At 35.7% G+C, this 18618-nt stretch overlaps 1 protein-coding gene across 2 annotated transcripts in view; it reads right to left on the reverse strand.

Annotated features, from left to right (window-relative positions):
- Positions 1–18618, reverse strand: part of IPO11 (importin 11) — a 79795-nt gene that overhangs the window by 23584 nt on the left and 37593 nt on the right. For both annotated transcript variants that reach the window (XM_077171198.1, XM_077171199.1), the window contains exons 22-29: positions 17523–17636; positions 16169–16284; positions 14099–14175; positions 9132–9211; positions 8467–8547; positions 6014–6109; positions 4423–4536; positions 3401–3522 (exon numbers count right to left, since the gene is read on the reverse strand). In XM_077171198.1, the coding sequence (XP_077027313.1) occupies positions 3401–3522; positions 4423–4536; positions 6014–6109; positions 8467–8547; positions 9132–9211; positions 14099–14175; positions 16169–16284; positions 17523–17636 (800 nt within the window). The remainder of the gene's footprint in view (positions 1–3400; positions 3523–4422; positions 4537–6013; positions 6110–8466; positions 8548–9131; positions 9212–14098; positions 14176–16168; positions 16285–17522; positions 17637–18618) is intronic.

Consider the following 18618-nt stretch of genomic DNA (forward strand, 5'->3'; position numbering starts at 1 on the left):
GAGCTCAAAATGCAGAACCCTAGATAGTGGTGGATAGATAGCCCACACATTTCCCACAACAAATAAGAGGCAGAATGCTGCTACTGACCATATTCACTAGTCACTACTTTAGGGACTAAGGGCACATCTAACAAAACTCAACTCAGCCTTGAAGAGTACTCTTGCAGCTCTAGGTTCATGAACAAGCCATTAAGGTTGAAGACAAGCACAAATGACTGAATATAACAGTAGGAAAATCACGACATTTGTGAAATTACTCATCCAGGTTGCTGTCACACTCTAGCTTAAATACAAATTTCCTCCAAAAAACTTCAAGTCCTTGCATATTTTTCAAAAAGCCATTCCCATTTGAGCTACTGTGTGTCTATCCACACTTTTCTCATGTACTTAACATGGAGACACTCACTCCGCAAGTGCATCTTTACTGCCTGAATGTTACTGGTCCCCATTGTTATATACAGCAGTTTAAAGACAGAAGTCTTCAACCTATTTTATGAAATAGTAAGATTCTTTAATAAATTAATGAAAATGCACATGGATGGATGAGTGATAAACAGGCAGTAAGAATACAAAACACAGAAAATATTGCCAATGCACGTACCTGTCAAACATGAAAAAACATGCTAACATTAACTGGATAGCAAAAACAGACAATTATATAGCATTTAATTTGGGCAAACCCCTAAGTAATACCAGGAAATTACTGTTCCATGAAAAGGTGCTGCAACACACTAATCAGGAAAGTAGCAGTTATTGTTCTTTTTTAATGTGAATTTCTAACCACTAACACAATGTGCAGCTGTGGGAAGATAAACAGGATGCTAGATTGAAGGACATGCATACATGATGAAAACACAGCACTACTGTTGATACCAAAAGCATGCCATTACATCTATCTCTGTATGGTACTGCCTAGATGAGAAAATTAGTGTTGCTAACAATTTGTCACTTCATAATCTGCTTAGTCAAACTAGTCAGCCCAAGAGCCACTGTGAACAATGCTCTGCATTGAATCCTGTCTTATCTGCTCTAAAATCCTTCACTCATGACACTGTCAAAGGTGTTGTACTTGAAACAGAAAATTATTTGTGTCAAACTATTTTAAATTAATAATGCTAGAACCTACCTTTTACTTTCCCCTAAAATGCAGAAAGTCCAGACTTCCACATATGTATAATTATAAACCTGATCACTAACTAGAGAAACAATTAAAATCCATGCAGTAATACTACAGAGTTTACACGGAGAATAAAAATGGTCACTGTTTAAAACTTTCCCCAACATTTTATCCATAAAACAACTCTGAGGGAACAATGAGAATACATGTTATCTTTATTTTCCCCCCACTGTTATTGTCTACTACCTCCCTCTCTTCTCTAAAATAAACCAGTGCTTCAGCTATAGGCTAGAGAAAACAACTGGCAAAAGGAAAAAAATTCTCAGAAAGTGTTAGACACAGCACAGATGCCTGTTTTCCTTTCAGCAGAACCTTGAAAATCTGAGCTTGCTACCAATTGCTACCAATCCTGACCACCACAGAGCAGCAAGATGAGGGAAGAATCTCACTCTCACCTTGTCCTTCTCAAGACAGCCCATCAGCCATCCACATAAGATAGAATTCTGTTCTGCCTCAGAATTCTGTTCTGCCTCTGCAGTTGAGAAATCCTGAACTTACCTTGGATATCTGAAGTAAAATCTAGTCAGGAAACTGGCTAGTGAGGCATCCCAACAGGAAAAATTACTATAGCTTTTCTTGAAAACACATTAATCCGAACATTTTGTTTAAACACTGTATTCCATTTAATATTCCATTTAAAATGTTTTTGTTTCAACTGTGCAAACAGAGTTGTGCAAGAAGCCTGCAGATACAGGATACTGCAAGTATCTGTAGTATAATCCCTGAGATACAGCAAAACCAGAGTGACTCACATTGTTCTAGTAAAAGAAACAATCAATTGACAGAATCCATTTCCCACACTCAGTCTGAAGCTAAGTTTGGCAGTCTATCAATTGTATAATTGTGAGAGTGAAATTTTCATAGCCTTGACATAAATACGTCTACTAAAGAGAAACTTTTTATTTGAGAAGCAGCTTTCTTAAATGATATGGGTAACTGAAAAATAAAGCTGTCATTTGCAGAAGGTTTTATTAAGTTAAGGACTGCCAGAAATAATTGGCTTTTGCAGCAGGAAATCTGGGGCAGCTGAACATAGTTCAAAATAACATGGTTATCTAAAGGAATTTAATTTTTTCCTTCCTCTAACAGAAACTTCACAGGAAGACAGATGTAGTTCAGCACGTTAAATTTTAGCTAACACCTCCTTAAAAGTATTTCAAATATACTTATAAACAACATAATACTGTTACATTTACTGGGAAAAAAACCTCTCAAAGCAGCTGCTTGGTTCACCTTCAGCTAGATGGTTATCCTGACTATCCATCTGACCAAAAAAAAAGGAAAATTTCTATGCATATAAAAAGCAATGAAGCCTCTAAACTACACATAGGTGTTCCCTGATTTTTTTTTTTTTTAGACAGTGACTGCATAGACTACAGCTTTGACAGATACTACATATTCTACAGATACTAACGTAGCTTTTAGCATTTGGGAGCAACATCTAAGTTCTCAACAGACAATACAACAGACAAGAATGTTCAGGAAACCCAACAGACTAAATGTAAACTCATGCAGCCTTCTCTTCCTGAATGTCAAACAGATAAAAATAATCTGAAGATAACTATGGACTGAACTCTCACCTAAACGTGTTATACATGACTTCTAGTATTGACAACTTAGAAGTTAGTGTATTCAGCATTTTCATTTAAAACTTTCATTTTCTATGTATGTCCAGCAATGACAATGGCTACTGAAAGGATAATAGTAAAATTTCCTTGCTATAAAACCTATAGTGTTTCACAGAAACAATACAGTCTTCCATAGCAACTCTTTCTTACACTTAATGTCATAAAGGAGAAAACCAGAATCAAAGTTCAGATCACCTTTAACAGCAAAGAAAACTGAACACTGTTCCCTGGAAGGGACACCAAAATAGTAACATGTCAACTAAAGCAACTACTTAATCACAGATGAGAGAAGCAGATAGTTCGAAGTTAATATGAGAACCAACAATAAAATCTGCAGTGCTGGTTCCTCACTTTAACTAAATGACATTTCTTATGAAATGGAAGAAAGGTTACTGTAATGCTTATGGAGCCAAATAAGAAGTTTATATAATGTAGCATGGAATTTCTATCTTTGCAAAATTTCTTTTGGGGGAGAAAAGCAAGCAAATAAAACTATTTGTATTGGAATATTTAGCTGCAGAATTGTGAAATACTTTAAAAACAGTTCCAAGGGTCTTTGAAGTATTCTTATTCAATATATTGTACATTTGCTTACCTATTCAATGATGGCAGAAGAGAAAGCAATGCCAAAGCAGAAAGTTTTCTTCTTTCTGGCTGAGTGATGTTATCCATCCGATCAACCCACATTTCAATCATGTTACCAAGAATTTGGTCCAACTGCATTGGGAAACACAATGCTCTTTTTCAGTTTTAAGTAAATCAGTGTGTTTAGAAAATAACTTATTTTAATTTTTCTAGCAAATGAATCCATTGTTTAGTCTTGGAAAGACACTACATAGTTGTATACCTGACAGAAGTAACAAGCAACATGTACTTTTTAAATTTTCTATGACAATGCTTCTAGGCCCTGAACCCTACATACCATTAGCTGTAACCGAGAAGCTTGAAATGTATTTCATTTATGGAGAGAGAAATAATTCTGGACAGCAAATTATTCTGTTTTTCCCTAATGGACTCATAGAAACAAAGCACATGGACTTATTTTGTTTTATCTACACAGTGACAAGTTAAAAAAAAAGACTTGTCGCTATCTGTTTGAAAACTGTATTATACCCCCAAAAAGCAAATTTCACTGGAAGACGTAACAGAACACCTGTAGCAAAAGGCCCTCAGTAACTTCACCAGTGAAACTGAAGCACACTGAATTTGATACTCTAGAAACACAGAGGAGAATCATTAGACCATCCTCCAGGCTGCAAGATCCATCAAGATGGCAGAGGGAAAGAAATTCTCACCCTACAATTGCATGTGAATTAAGGGGGTTTACATGGCTAATTGTGGGATGCAGCAGGAAGAGAATTTAGGGACTCTATAGAAATTTTAATGCGATGTTTTAAGTAATTATGGGAACATGTAAAAGTTGTTACATGGTGTTCAGGGAAAGGAGAGAAGGAGGGAGAAGAGCCCCTTTTCAAGATTAACTGGGCAGGAACAAGCATGGATAATAGAGGGAAAAGTTTATTCAGGTCAAAAGAAGGCAAGAATACTCTATGTAATACAGCTGAAATATCAAGACACAAAAAACCCAAAAGGACAAAAAAGGACAATAAACCTTACCTCCTGACCCAATTCACATGCCATCTGGCTCAAAAGTAATGAAAAAAACCTTGCATTTTGTAGTAGAACTCTACCCATGATCCCCAGATAAGTAGACATCACCACTGGGTACCTCTGAAATAAAAATAAACCAAAAAGATGCTTAGTGTAAGTAAAAGAAAAATATTTGACATACACAGCAGCAGTACCTGGAAAATACTTGCATGCATCCTTTATGTCTTTCACTAAATTTTAAATTATAAATTGCTATTTAAGAGCCTCTAGAACAGAAGACTGAGTGAGCAATCTTTACCAGAGTTTTCAGTTCTTACAATATGAAACCTACAGTAATTTCAAAGTCTATTTCATCCAAACAGCCAAGACAACTTGCAAGGTGATTTTACTTTAAATTTTAAAACCAGTATCCTAAGGAACTAACAGTTTATTGTACTGTTGAAATATTTCTTTTGAAGTTGATGCTGGTTCCAAGTTACTGCTTACAATTTCAGTAAAATTAAGAACTTAGTATCTCTGAAGTTTTTACTTTTTTCAGATGGAAGCCATAATACATTTGCCAAAAACTAATCTGCAGGTGTCTCAAAATTAACTGGATAGAGTAATAAGTTCACTAATTTATTATCTTTGGTTATTTTAAAAGAAGCTATGGATTTTTTCATATTAAATTCAGCACATAACAATATAACTGTATTTTGTAAAATAACCTACTTGAAAAACAAAATGCCAACATTTACCTGAAAATTCTAACCCAGAGTAATACATTCTGAATAGGGTATAATCAATTTATTAGTCATAAATCAGAAGAATTTTAAAAATCCACTATCTTTGTTCTTTGGACAGCAAAAAGTACTTTGCTATATAGTATTACTTGGCTTAAATTTGGAAATCTTATTCAACTCAGAAACTGGAGCTACTTATTGATATTTGAAGGTGCTCAACTGAGAAAAAAGTAAAGATTTTGATCAAAGAAGTAAAAAAACTTGAAGAATTCCACCCACTGATTCCTGCTAGAAACTGAAAGGTTCAACACAGTTAAAGCATATTTGATTTTACTCATTTGTTGAATACAAAGAGAGAACAGGGAGAAGTTATGACATGTAAGCCAGCAAAATCTTAAAGACTATTTCACACAAATCATTCTCACACCCTTCAGCTCTTCATATTAGATATGCCAGTTAGGAAAAGAAGGTCAAGTTGATCTTCTCCTGGTTCAGTTTGTTTTTTTCTCATCCAGGTACAATTAAAAAGGAATAGTATGTGTCTTAGAAAAAAAACAACATCACCGACTAAGGGTTACACTAGGCCTAATGTTATAACTCTTAAAAATGTTAATAGTGAAGGAACAGTGGAACAGCAGAATTAAATTTGTGCTGTTTTATTAAAACAAACACTACATGACAAAACAAATGCTGGACAGGTTGTTTTTTCTTGTGCTACTGTGTTACCTTTAAAGATTTTTAAACTAGATATGAAAAATCTATCAGATGCTCTTAAAACAAGAGAAAATACAACATCACTATGAAAAAACTGGAGATAATGGAAGGTACTTTCATTTTCCAAAGGAGAAGTAGAGAGTAGGTAAAGAAACTCTTACCTCCCCTTCTATAATCCCCCTGAATACTGATGGCAGAAGAGGTTGAAACATTTGAGGACCCAACACAGGGTTGACTTTTAGGACATTTTCTACAACCTTAACAACAAAAGCAAATTAGACCATTAGCAAAGTACATTCATAAATCTTAACCAAAGCTTTAAACCCATGTGAACTGGTGTACACATATAAAGTGCTCAGAGGATGCTTACCATTAAATACCAGCAAATCCTAGATTGCTGAAACTATATTCTAGTAAAATATTCTGCAAACCTGATTTGCATAAATGCACCGGGTTAAAGCTGACAGGCCAATGAAACCCACCTAGCCAAGCACTTCACAAGCCTCCCCATGTCCCAGGCAAAGTTGATGAGGTGGTTTGGAAAAAGGGACGTTGTTACGGTTCCAGGAAAAGAAAAGGCTGAGGCGGTTGGTAGGGTGAAGCACCAGCAGTTCAGAGCGTATTTCTATAGCTGTCATGTCATTTTTTGAGAACCCGCTGATTAGGACCTACCAGCTCCTTGCAGGTGTGCTCTCAGAGGTGCTATTCTGGGCACCTTGCTCTGGTTCCCAATGTTTAAACTCTTTACCCTTTGTTTTTCAGCTCCTTTTCCCCCCATGTGCTATTCCCTAAAGTAATCTGTTTTCCTGCCTTCTTCCATTTTTCTTTTGCCCAGATGTTTGTGCTCCACCCTTGTACCAAGAGAGATGGGAAGAGGCTGCGAGAATAATGGGCTGAGGGCTCCTCACTCCTACTTCCAGGTATAGAAAGTGATGCCACATGCATGAACACACTGATGTGTTTTTAAAGCACATAAAGGTATCATAAATGTACCACACCTAAACACTTAGTCTCCATTTACTTCCACCTCAGAGGAATTTCAACAAGGATCAATTCTTCTGTGCTCTTGACCAAATTCTCCTAAATATTTTTTTCTCCATTTTGAACCTTGTTCCCAATAGCTTCATTTAATACTCTATTTTTTGCACTGAGAAAAGTGTTAAGCAGTTGACCTTTCTCAATGCCTCTCAATTTTGTAGACCTTTAATATGCAGAGGTATAAAAGAGGCTTATTATATACAGAGGTAAACATAACTTCTCCCCTACTCATCTTTCTGGGTACTGGAAGTTTTGGCCATCTCCTTTGTTCCTTGCACAGTCTTTTTAAACCTTTTATTGTCTGTGTCAAGATAATTAGAAAATCAAGTCACATCAAGTCTCAGCAATCTTGCAACAAATTGTCTTATCAGTCCAAATTAGTATTTCTCAACCTTATTAATTTAATTACTGTTCTAATGTCCATTTACAATCCACCAAAGCTGTTTGTAAGAAACTATTTCAGAGAACACCCCCGGGTGTTTCTGTTCCCAATGCTTATCTAGATTTTGGGTTTTTTTTTTTTGTTTCACAAGTCAGCACAGTGAAGCCTGACAAAACTTTTGCTTTTTCTAAAAATATTTACAAGGATGACAGCTCAGTTATCCCTCTGGAATCAAGAGGGCATTACTAGGAAAGTGTTCCAAGTATACTAGACAAATCTTGCAGCAAGGCCACACTGGGACCCAAGTGAATAAATTATTCTGTACTAGCAGTATAATTCCATTTTAGAAATCTGATTAAAAGCTGCTGCATAAAACATTTGCTCAACTACAGACTTTAAATAATATCACTGAATAGACTGAAATTGACATTTTAAGTTTCAGACGCAGAGGCCTTATGCTCTTCACAGAAGTAACTACAAACAGGGGAGACTCTGAACTTCACCAGTTGTTTTCTGTCCTGGATTCTGGAACCAGCTGTGAATCCACCAAAAGGACAGCTGGGATCGAATTTATATCCCCCATCACATTTACAATTAATTTAATTCAAGTCCAAATTTTCATAAACAACACAGAGCCCCCTGTTAGTGTAACCACTGGAAATGTTACTAGTAGTGCACTACAGCTACTAGTCAGTTAATTTGCAATGTATATTCCAACTTTATTTCCCAAAATTCTTTAAAAGACACATTCAAATTATTGTTATTAATATTTCAAAAGCTTATGAGTTCCAGAACATCATTTTAAGGCTGTGTGAAAATATAAATTTCTGGTTCTTTGAAAAACCTTTAGCAACTTTATTTAAGCAGTTACAGCCATTACAACAGCAACTTATGCCAAAGGTAAACAAAGACTCTTTGAATTCTGTGTCTGGTACAAATGGAAGTATGCTACACAAAGGAATTTCATGGAGACCATATACATACAACATTCAATAAAGATAGGAGAAGTTTGCTCTATACTCACTAGGTTTGCTCTATTCTCACTTCAAGTAAGCAGTTAAACCACCACTGATGGTTTAACTCCAATGTCAAATTCTGCTAAATACATTGGTTTCTTCTACATGTTCTAAATTCTACTTGAAAACATTACATGTACAAGATGAGCCTCTGAATATTATTTTCATTATACTCCACCTTTAAAACTTGAACTTGACCTTCAATAGTTATGTCCTTCAAAAGCTCACAAAATGACTGACATAAGTCAGCAGCATACATCTGAAATAAAATTAAAAAGAAGGTATTATGCAATGCATTTTATATATTGGTATATATTTCAAAACTCAATTCCTTAGGGGTTTACATATGCCTAAAGACCCGGTTTCTCTTCAAAGATCGTATCTGCTAAAATGTTCATCATTCTAAACTAATTAAAATCTAATCTAAGCATTTTGTTGCATTTTTAACATTGCAGGACATTGAAACAATCTCAAAGAATTTTCTAATGAAGAAGGTGTGACAACAAGGCATAATATCTTGTTCAACTTCTGCTAGCATCTATATTCATAATTTTAATCTGGTAGGATAATAACAGTAACTATTATTACCCAACATAGGACCATTCAGATATCAAACTATTAAATCAATCCACAAAGCATTAATTCTAAATAATATTATTTCTCAAATCTGAATGTCCACTGTGCACCATAAAGAGCTAACATTAAAACAGTATGATTGTTTACACATATATGAAAAAGAGTACAAATGTGTGTGTGTATGGCATTCTCCAAGATGAGAGAAAGAACAGTTTGCCAGTAAAGAACTGAGGTGGTAGTATGGATCTTTATATAATGGTAACATACCTGCAAAAATTCAGATGAAGATAAGAAAATATAAGCATTGATGATCTTAAAGCAATTTTTGAGATTTTCTGAACTCAGCTCTGGAAGAAACAGAAATCACAATTCAGAACCTGATCATCAAACTGAAGTACAACCAAGATGATTTCCTTCTAAAAGTCTTTTCCTCTTGCAGCTCGTAGAGCCAGATGCCAACAAATAGAAAAAAGATCTTAGATCCAGTGCCAATCAGGCTCTCTCTCTCTCTCTACCAAAGACAATTACAGATGTGGGATGACAGCTCTCGTGCTCAAATGGAAGCACAAGAAATCCTACAACCTCAAAAGCCAATGCCAACTAAAAATGAAAAACAAACAAACAAAAGTCAGGTTTTGGATCCAATACTGGGTTAAGAAGATATTAAACAGAATAAATGAAACATGTACTTTAGAGACTTGCAATTACAGATAAATGGTCTCTCTCACATTGAGTCAGTAAATGCTGAGCAAAAAGAATGAAATAAAGATTGCAGTTCTGCTCTTCTGACCCAGATGCCATATCAAATGGCATTGAGCTGACTCACACTGAGCTGTAGGGCATAGCTTGAGTATTTCAGTAAAGAGAGCATACCCGCCTAAGAGATAGACACACACGGAGGAAGATATACAGCAGCAGCTTGAAGAGAGAAAAAATGATATATCCTCAGGCATTACCTGTAAGACTGTCAAAGGAAAAAAATCACTCTGGAACATGTATAAGCAGAACTCACAGCAAAATGAAAAGTTTCAAAGTTTCACATGGATGTTGATAATAGTGCAGAAAGTCCACATTGTGTAAAAACAAGGCAAAAGACCAAAAAACCTCAAAGGGATAAATTTCCTTTAAAGTAGTTTGGGAGAGAAACTATTATTGGATAAAAGAGTTGGACCTCAGTTCCATCAGCTTTCAAATATCTAATAAAACCATCATGGAGAAGCAACAGGAAAATATTTTTACATGAATTTTAAATAAAATTCCTTCACCAGATGGAACAAGCATCTGGCTAAGACTTCATGTGTCCCCCATGGCTTAGATGAAAGCAGTCACATGAAAGTGTGGCTTACATCTAGCAATATTTATATATAAAAAGTTCTACCAAAAACAGTTATCACCATAACTGTGGCTGCTTTTCCATTATAACTTCTGTATAGTTCTGGGGAGGTTCAGCAGACTTTCTTTTTTACCCCACCCATTAGGTAGAATAATAATGTTCTTCCATTGGATACGGCCATAAGACAGCTTTGCATTCCTGCGTATGTTCATATGTCAGTACTCAGACAGGTCATATCTTGTAAACATTTATTATGAGTACTTTTGTCTCTTGACTTGAAAAGAGATCACTTATCAATTAAACATGCTCATCAAAAGATTCCAAGATAACTATGAGTTTAGTTTAAGTAGCATATTACTAGAGTTACACATTGAGTCCTCCTTAGAGGTCTGCATTTGTGTTTTTCTCTTTACTGGATAGAATAATATTTAAAGTTTCAGACACTGAAGCAAGTAGATAAATTCTAAATAAATGGTCATATAAACATGAATTACTACTAAGTCTTCCATAACTTCCCATTCTGTGATAACCAATAAAAGGTAATAAAATGTGTGTAGCAAAAATTGTACTTCAGGTCAAAATAAAAACAGGTAGGACAGATGCAACAGAAATGACAGAACCTCAGTTACTCAAACACAGCTCAATGTTTAGCAAAATTTTCTGGAAAGATCTCATGTTCAACTAACTACATTTAGAAGCTACTTATACATCAATTCTCTTGCCAGGATTTCCTGAATCAAATATATTGTTCTGAATTTATTAATGTGCTCCTTTAAGTTTTGTTTGGATCAGAGGAGTTAGACCCGTTTCAGTAACCTGGTTTTTGCCAGTACCTTGATAAATACAGCACATGCACATTAAACTTGGTGCTTCTTGGAATAGGTATGTCTAGATTATGACCATATTCCCAACCTGAAATTGTATCAAATTCAACTGTCATTTTAAGCAGCCTCAGTGCAGAAACACTTCCATCCTCAGACAATTAATGTATTTCTCCATTCCACAATATTCAATACATTGCAAGAGATGTATTAAACAGACTGTGCAATCCCTCTACAGGGCAATTACATTTCAACACAGTTTAAACAGTAGCACCAGTGCTGAACTAAAAACCAAGTATGACTATTATGCTGTGAATAATTATTGTACATCAGTGGCAGCACCATAATCTTTTAAGGTCAGTCACTTATGCAAGTAAAGTCAAGCCTTCATATTAAATGCAACATTCTGCTTCTGAAGGCAAATCTAATTGACTTGTATAACTCCTCTGACATCCACTTCCAACAACAGTAGTATCCTGAAATGGGTACAAAAAGATATTTTCATAACAACAATTATATCTGGAAGTGAACAACTACATATTATTTTCAGATTAGTTAAAAAAGGAAAATCAAAAACATATTTATAAATATCTTTCCCCTTCAAGTTCAAAAATCTCACATATTAATTTTTCTTCTCCTGCCCTCCACTCTTCTACTTTGTCCATGTTCACCTCTGACATATTTTCTGAATGAATTACGCGCTTATATAGAAGCGAAACACACCAGCAAAATCCTTACATTATCTGTATATTACAGTAATTCCATTCAGTAAAAATAAATTCAGAAAACAAAGATCAGGAGGTTAATATTCCTTACATTGTATTTTCAAGAACCAATTTTCTGGAGCATCTTGTTGCCAGTTCTCCACCCTATCCCACAAGACATAAGCATGGTAGTTACCTGTTCAGAACTTCCCTTCATCTCATCTGTCCTTTGATTTTTACTTTGATGACTTCAGACTGAATTGAAAACCAGACCTGGAGAGATTATCTTTTTTTTGCCTTATCTCAGACACTTAACCACACAAGACTTTGCAATTTTGACTTCTCACCTTGTTCTGACAGCTACATCACCATGCTAAGAAGGACAGAAGAGTCTGACTTAAAGTGCTGGAAGTTTCAGCTGAATGCTGCTACTGGTGTACTAGAAAAATTCTGCTACAGGTTTAAGACTGAACAGTTATTTAATTAGCTAGCACTATTGATCATCAGTGATCAGTATGTTTTCTTTTGCAAGATGCTGCACCTTAAACTGTACTGTTGCACTTGATTTAAGTGAACAATCTCTTTTTCAAGTGTCCTGAATGAAGTAGCTCCCTAATGGGTAGCAGATGGCAGTATTGTACTGGTTTTCTAACTACCATGTTTTAAAATAAGGTTAGCACTAATCCAAAATTCCAGCTCTATTTAAGCACCACAATACCATAGCTGTGTCAAGTGGAGGCTGTCTTGTCAGATTCTCTGATGTAAACAGATTTTGTAGGCAAAGAGCATATCAGAATGGTTTCCAGTGGAAACCATTGCACCTGGAAAAATGTGCATCATTCGTAGCAATCAAAATTTTTGACGAACATGACACTCAAAACCAGTTTTTCAGAAATTTGCTCAGGAAGTGAAGTAGTACAGAAGCCTATAGGGTGATTACACATCAGCTGCTGTGTTTCACTCCCAACCCTGATAAAAAAAAGTTTGACATAAGCATGTTTGAAGGCTCATCCTAAGGACACCCTACCCAGCTTACTGTACACTACTTACTCTACACCAGCATCATGCAGCTTTCAATTTTCAGAATAAATAATTTCTCTTGAGAATGTATTTTTTTTCCAAAGGAGAGCATCACTATTCTCCAGGATCCATTCATAAAACAAGAAAAACATTATAAGTGTAGAATATTCCAGAGTACCTCTTTTTTAAGAGTATGCCAGGGTTTCCATTTCTACTCATCTCTACTCTCTGAAAAGTATCACACGAGGACTAGGGGGAAAATATCAGTAGCAAACAAGTAAGCCACAAATACTGAGTACTTCTGAATTTAAGTCAAGCGGATTAGCAGTGTGACAAACCATGAAAATCACAGCCATTCATGCAGTGCAGGCTTCCTGCAGCAGACACCACCGCTGAGTGACACAGAACAAGAAGGCAGAAGGAGAGGTTGTAGTTATGGATGATCACAACAGTCATCAGGACTCAGCAGCCACTGAATTTTAGCAGTAGCTGTGGAGTACTTAACCATAAAGCCACTACTACTAAACAGAGCAGTTTTGTCATTACAGATCTCGTATACAAGGGGAAATGACAGAAGACATCATCATCATCCACCTACCTGTCATGACATAACTTTCTACTACCAGTAGAAATAGAATAAAATATTAAGTCCTGAAAACAATTATCAATTAAAAAGCTAACTTCTGTAATTCTGTGAACACATTTCTTTAAAAAAATGAACCCATTTTCTGTAGTAGTGTTGAAACCTCAAAAGCTAAAGATCTAAACAAAAAAATACTAACATAAAATTAAACCACTGAATTTTTATACTCCTTTTAATTATGAAGCAAAAGTACTTAAAATAACAGTATTTCCTAAGCATTGAATCCTATTTCTCATTACTAAGTTTATATTTTGCCAACAAAGTGCTGTTTTTCATTTGAAGTGTTTATAGACATATCTAGGTAGTTTGAAAACATCCTACATTGTTATTAACTGGATAAGGGAAAAGCTAATAACTTTACTCTGGTTGCAAGCAGAATATGCAAGTATTCCAGATAATCAATATCAATAACACTTGGCACATTTGGTGCTCAATTTCAGAAACTTCTTAAAATAACCTGAAATTATAAACTTTCTCTGAAATCTGTCTTATCTCTCACGTAGAGCAGCTCCAATTTATTTAAAAAGAAGGGTATGTAGATCATAAGTATTAAAAAATATGAGATCATAAGTCAGACAATAAAAACCTATTCCTCAATTTTTGTTACAATTCTGCAAGCTCCCTTAGTACTTGCAACCACACAAGCACTGCTCAGTGCATGAATAACAAGTAGCAGGAAAAAAACCCTGACATTTTACTAGTGAAAGACTTACCAAGAAGGGCAGACATATTCTGAAATATTCTCAGGAGTTCTGGTGTAAGACATGGACTATTCTCCAATGTCACTAACCTAAGAACATATCAAGCAAAATATTTAAGATGATGTATGAGTAACATTAAGCAATCATTTTGACAGATGTAAATATTTTAACTTTGAGTAACCATCTATGTTAACAACAATGTGTAACAATTATCCTAGAGAATACTTCAAGCAGAGCAATAGTCCTCACAACACTCATCAGTATAGGTCTTGCCAAGGTAGGAAAACGAAGAACAACATCATACTGTGTTTTTATAAAGACAACATAAGCGCTGAAATACAACAGTGAGAATGTCTAAGTAGCCAGCCAGGGAACTTGGAGAAGGTGGGTAGAGAGGGATATTTACAGTGCAAGGACAAGACATGTGTTCTAAACCTCACAGGAGAAGCTGTGACAGAGCAGCTCACACGTTTATATTTTTTTTAAGACTGAAATGAGGCATTATCTTACATTGTTTATAACAATTTAAAATTCCTGAGATTTGAAAACAGTAGTTATAAATTAGGCTTGCATTTAAAGCCCCAGCAACAAATTCCATTTTCTCCTAGATCTTAGGCATGGGATTACCACATTTAAGTAACATGTCTGGTTATGTGAAATACCTTAGTTGTTTTGAGGGCTTCTTGGTTCAAGAAGCCCTCAAAGTCCTAACTGTCTCTGCCAGCTCCCCAGATTTCTCTGATGCTCTGAGACATCTTAGAATATCATTCTTCTGCACAGACATCAGAAGAGCAACCTCAAGATCAGTATCATTAAGAAGATACAAAGTTCTGAACTGATACAGGTAAAAGGCCCCACTTCTATATTTTGAGACACTCTTGCACTTTTACTTGCTGCCACCAGCATTATAAATCTCAGTTTTGCTGTGTATATAGAACAGAGCATTTGTAGGTTAAGTATTTGTAATTTAACGCTCATTTATAATTTAGATCAAAGGAATTGCTCACAATTTCAAGACAAACCCTATATATTCCTGTTCTTCAGAATTTGGTCCCCTCTTACAGCATCAGCTGCACCAGAAACAAATAAATCAGGCTCATGGCAAACTGAGCACAGTGTCACTTCAGTCACCAGACAGTCTCAGATACAGAAAGTAACTTCTACATTTTATCCTTGTAATTATGACATCTCTTCCTGCAGCCAGCTCTGATCCACTGGCTCACTGCTCTCCTTAAGTCAAGCACACCGAATTGTTAAATTAGCACACAGTGTGAGTCTAGAGTGTGAGTGAGTCTCACACACAGTGAGTCTAGACTTTTTGTCCTGCTACAGAATGGTATCTTCAGTATCAACTGGTTGAAAATGAATAAAAGACAAAACACAACTAAAAATAGCTGAGTATATAAATTTCCTAACCGCCTCTCCTCTGAGAAAAGGTGATATCATGTAGCAAACCCCATGGAGCTCAGTAAAGCTCCATGGAGAATTGAAGAGTAGGAACTGCTGAGTCATGATGAGACAGCAAAATAAGTTCCCATCTCTCTGACCCGTGCCCCAAAGCTTATCTCTGTAACCCTATAAGCCATCTTACCTAACCCTTACTATTGGTCAAGTTTGGATCCCCCTAAACCCTATAAAAGGGCATGTTTTAGCCCATGCGACAGAAAAAGAGCTGTCGCTGGAACCTTCACGGCCTCCCCCGCAATAAACCATTGCCGTGGAACACCAAGGTGCTCCTTCTCCTCTCTCGACCATCTGCTGCATCCTCAGCCAAAGGCTACCTACCTAGCAAGCTAAGAGCTGATATCCGAAGAGAGCTAATAGCACTATAGAGCTGGCAATCACCGAGCTTGCTAAGGGGGTAGCCTGAGGCGAGGGCAACGAGCTAGCTGAGCTTTCGGGCACACTGTCTCCCTGAGGACTGGGCTCCTGGCCCATCTTGCACTGCTCGACAATAAGGCCAGAATAGATGCTTTATTAATGTCCAGGTAAGGTAACAAAAACATATCAAATTTAATATTCAACACTTTTTACAACCTTTTTTTTCTTCTGGGAATACAAAAATAAAGAAAAGATTCTTACCACAGCTCTAAACCATCTTCCAGAAGATAGACATGTGGAGGCTGAGAAACATCTGTACTTAGTTGGATAACTGGAAGTAGAAAAGGGTAGAGATTTTTGCTGTCTGCTCCCAGTCCCTAAAAAAATAAGTAAGAAATGTAAAATATGTCAAAAGCCTTAAATCAAGCATTTCAAAAATAGCATGGAAAAGATCTACACTGCTGTTACATCCACATGTAAACATGCATTCAAGAAATCAAAGGTTGAACTTGCTTCCATTTCATATAACAATAAAATACCCCAATATTCCTAAGCTTTTTCTCAACATGTCTTGAGAACTTTTTTTTTTAAACAATCCATTTACCAATAGCCTGCAAGAAGAAAATATAAAGAACATACATTCCTTAAAACATTCACTGGTCATTCTATTTCTTGGAGAGGTCACAAGTTTAACAAATACCAGATGACTAAAAGCTGAACGTTTTATAGGTCAAGAAAAAAACTTTGGTTCTTATAATTTACAAAATCATGTGACATATTCTAATATTCAGGAGAAGGGTTTATTTTTATAGCTACCCAAAGATTCACAGGCCGATGACAGTGATTCAGTTTTTAAATGATCCATGAGACTTTTGAACAATAAAGAGTAAACTGGGAACAGCTGCCAATTACTGAACAGCGTTACAGTGTACTGTGATATTACTAATCAAGAGAGCTGCGGCTAGTGGAATGCTGAGCTTACATAATTCCTGTATTTTGATATTGGGAAGTTCAAAATATTTGGTACTTTTAAGTTGCAGCTTCTTTGTGTATTTATCTACTTACTTAAACAAACATGGCTTAAAATAACAAGATTTTTCTATAAATCTGTCTCATCTTTTTGTGACTACCTATACCAAGAGATACACCTTTTGTAAAAAAACCCTCATATTTTAGTCTCCACAGGGGACTAAAGAAGTATTTCCACAGTTTGTTTATGGTAAAAATCTATTTCCTCTTCCTTTAAAGTTACACCACTTTGGAAAGAACCTTTATTTCTCCTTTCATAATATTTGTTATTTCCCTTTCACTTTCTCTCCACTGTTAACCTCTGCAATACCATCCTTTGAAGTCATGCATTTCCACAAGTTCAAGACTGCATATTAAGTCTGTTCCTTTACAGACACTGCCATAGGAGCACTTCTCTTGGTCTCTGCTAGTCCTACTACATTTTCTTTGAGACACAGCAGGGGTTGGAGAAGGTAGTGTGGCATATAGTCTGTATTAAAGAAGTAGCCAATAGCACATATTCTGCAGGCAATATAACCATGTGCTGTTTTATCATCAAAAACCTGTAGGAAGTACTGACAATGTTTATGTGACTCAGATTCCTTACCTGGACGAGATGGATTAGGGTGGTTAGAATGGCACATCGTAGCATATTGTGCTCCTCACTCTGCTTCCATAGCAGTGGTAAATACTGAACCAAACATCCCACATATGGTCGTATCTGAAGTTCAGAACACAAATTGGTTTCTTAATATGTGAAGCCAGACTAATAACTTATCCCAAACATAGCTTCTGAAAAATATAGGAGCTGATTTTGTCTCAGAAAAAAACACAGAGTTTGCTTAAATCTTTTTATAACAGTGTATTCTTTACTCTGTGGCTAAATTAACTTCTGACTGCAGAGTAGTTTCAAACAAACATATTACATATGGTGATATTTGTGCACAGCAAGCAAGCTTATGTAGTAAATAGGACATAAAAAGTACATAAAGCCTGATACACAGAGGTATTTTCATATTAGTATAATGTTAACTTAGACAGGATTCCTAAATAGCATTCTTTAAAACCAGTAACAGTCCCAGTAAAAAAAAAAAACCAAAAAAAACCAAACAAAAAAAACCAAACCAAACCAAAACAAAACAAAACAAAAAAAAAAAAAAAACACAACAAAAAACAAAAACCACAAACAAACAACTGAATAACCTCTGGAGTCACTGAGCAGAAGTTTAACTGTGTAACTTTGAGACATTTGTCCTAGCTTGTATTATTTTGTATTATGGTCTTCAATACTAAAAAGGTTAATCTATTTGTCTTTTAAAGTATTTAATTAGGAATTAACCTAAACATATTCAAGGGGTTCTTTCTCAACTTGTTTTTTATGCTGATTCTCAAAACTGCAGGGAAATCTGCTGTCATGGTGACTTTTTCTTCAAGGGACAATTATGAAAGCTTCATCCAGCTCCCAGACAGGATTACTTATAGAAAGACAAGATAAACTCAAAGACATGCATTATCTCTGTTCTTAATACAGTAACACTGAAAAAAAAAAAAATCCCAAACCAAACCCACCACAACAAAACCTGAGACAAAAGGAGCCAACTATTCACTGCTTAATTCTGCAAAACCATCTTCTAATTCTTCATGTAAAAGCTGAAGCACATAATTTAACACTAAAGTACTGAGAATTCATAATGTGAATTTGA

Source organism: Agelaius phoeniceus, chromosome Z (assembly GCF_051311805.1).
Source record: "Agelaius phoeniceus isolate bAgePho1 chromosome Z, bAgePho1.hap1, whole genome shotgun sequence".
NCBI lineage: Eukaryota > Metazoa > Chordata > Aves > Passeriformes > Icteridae > Agelaius > Agelaius phoeniceus.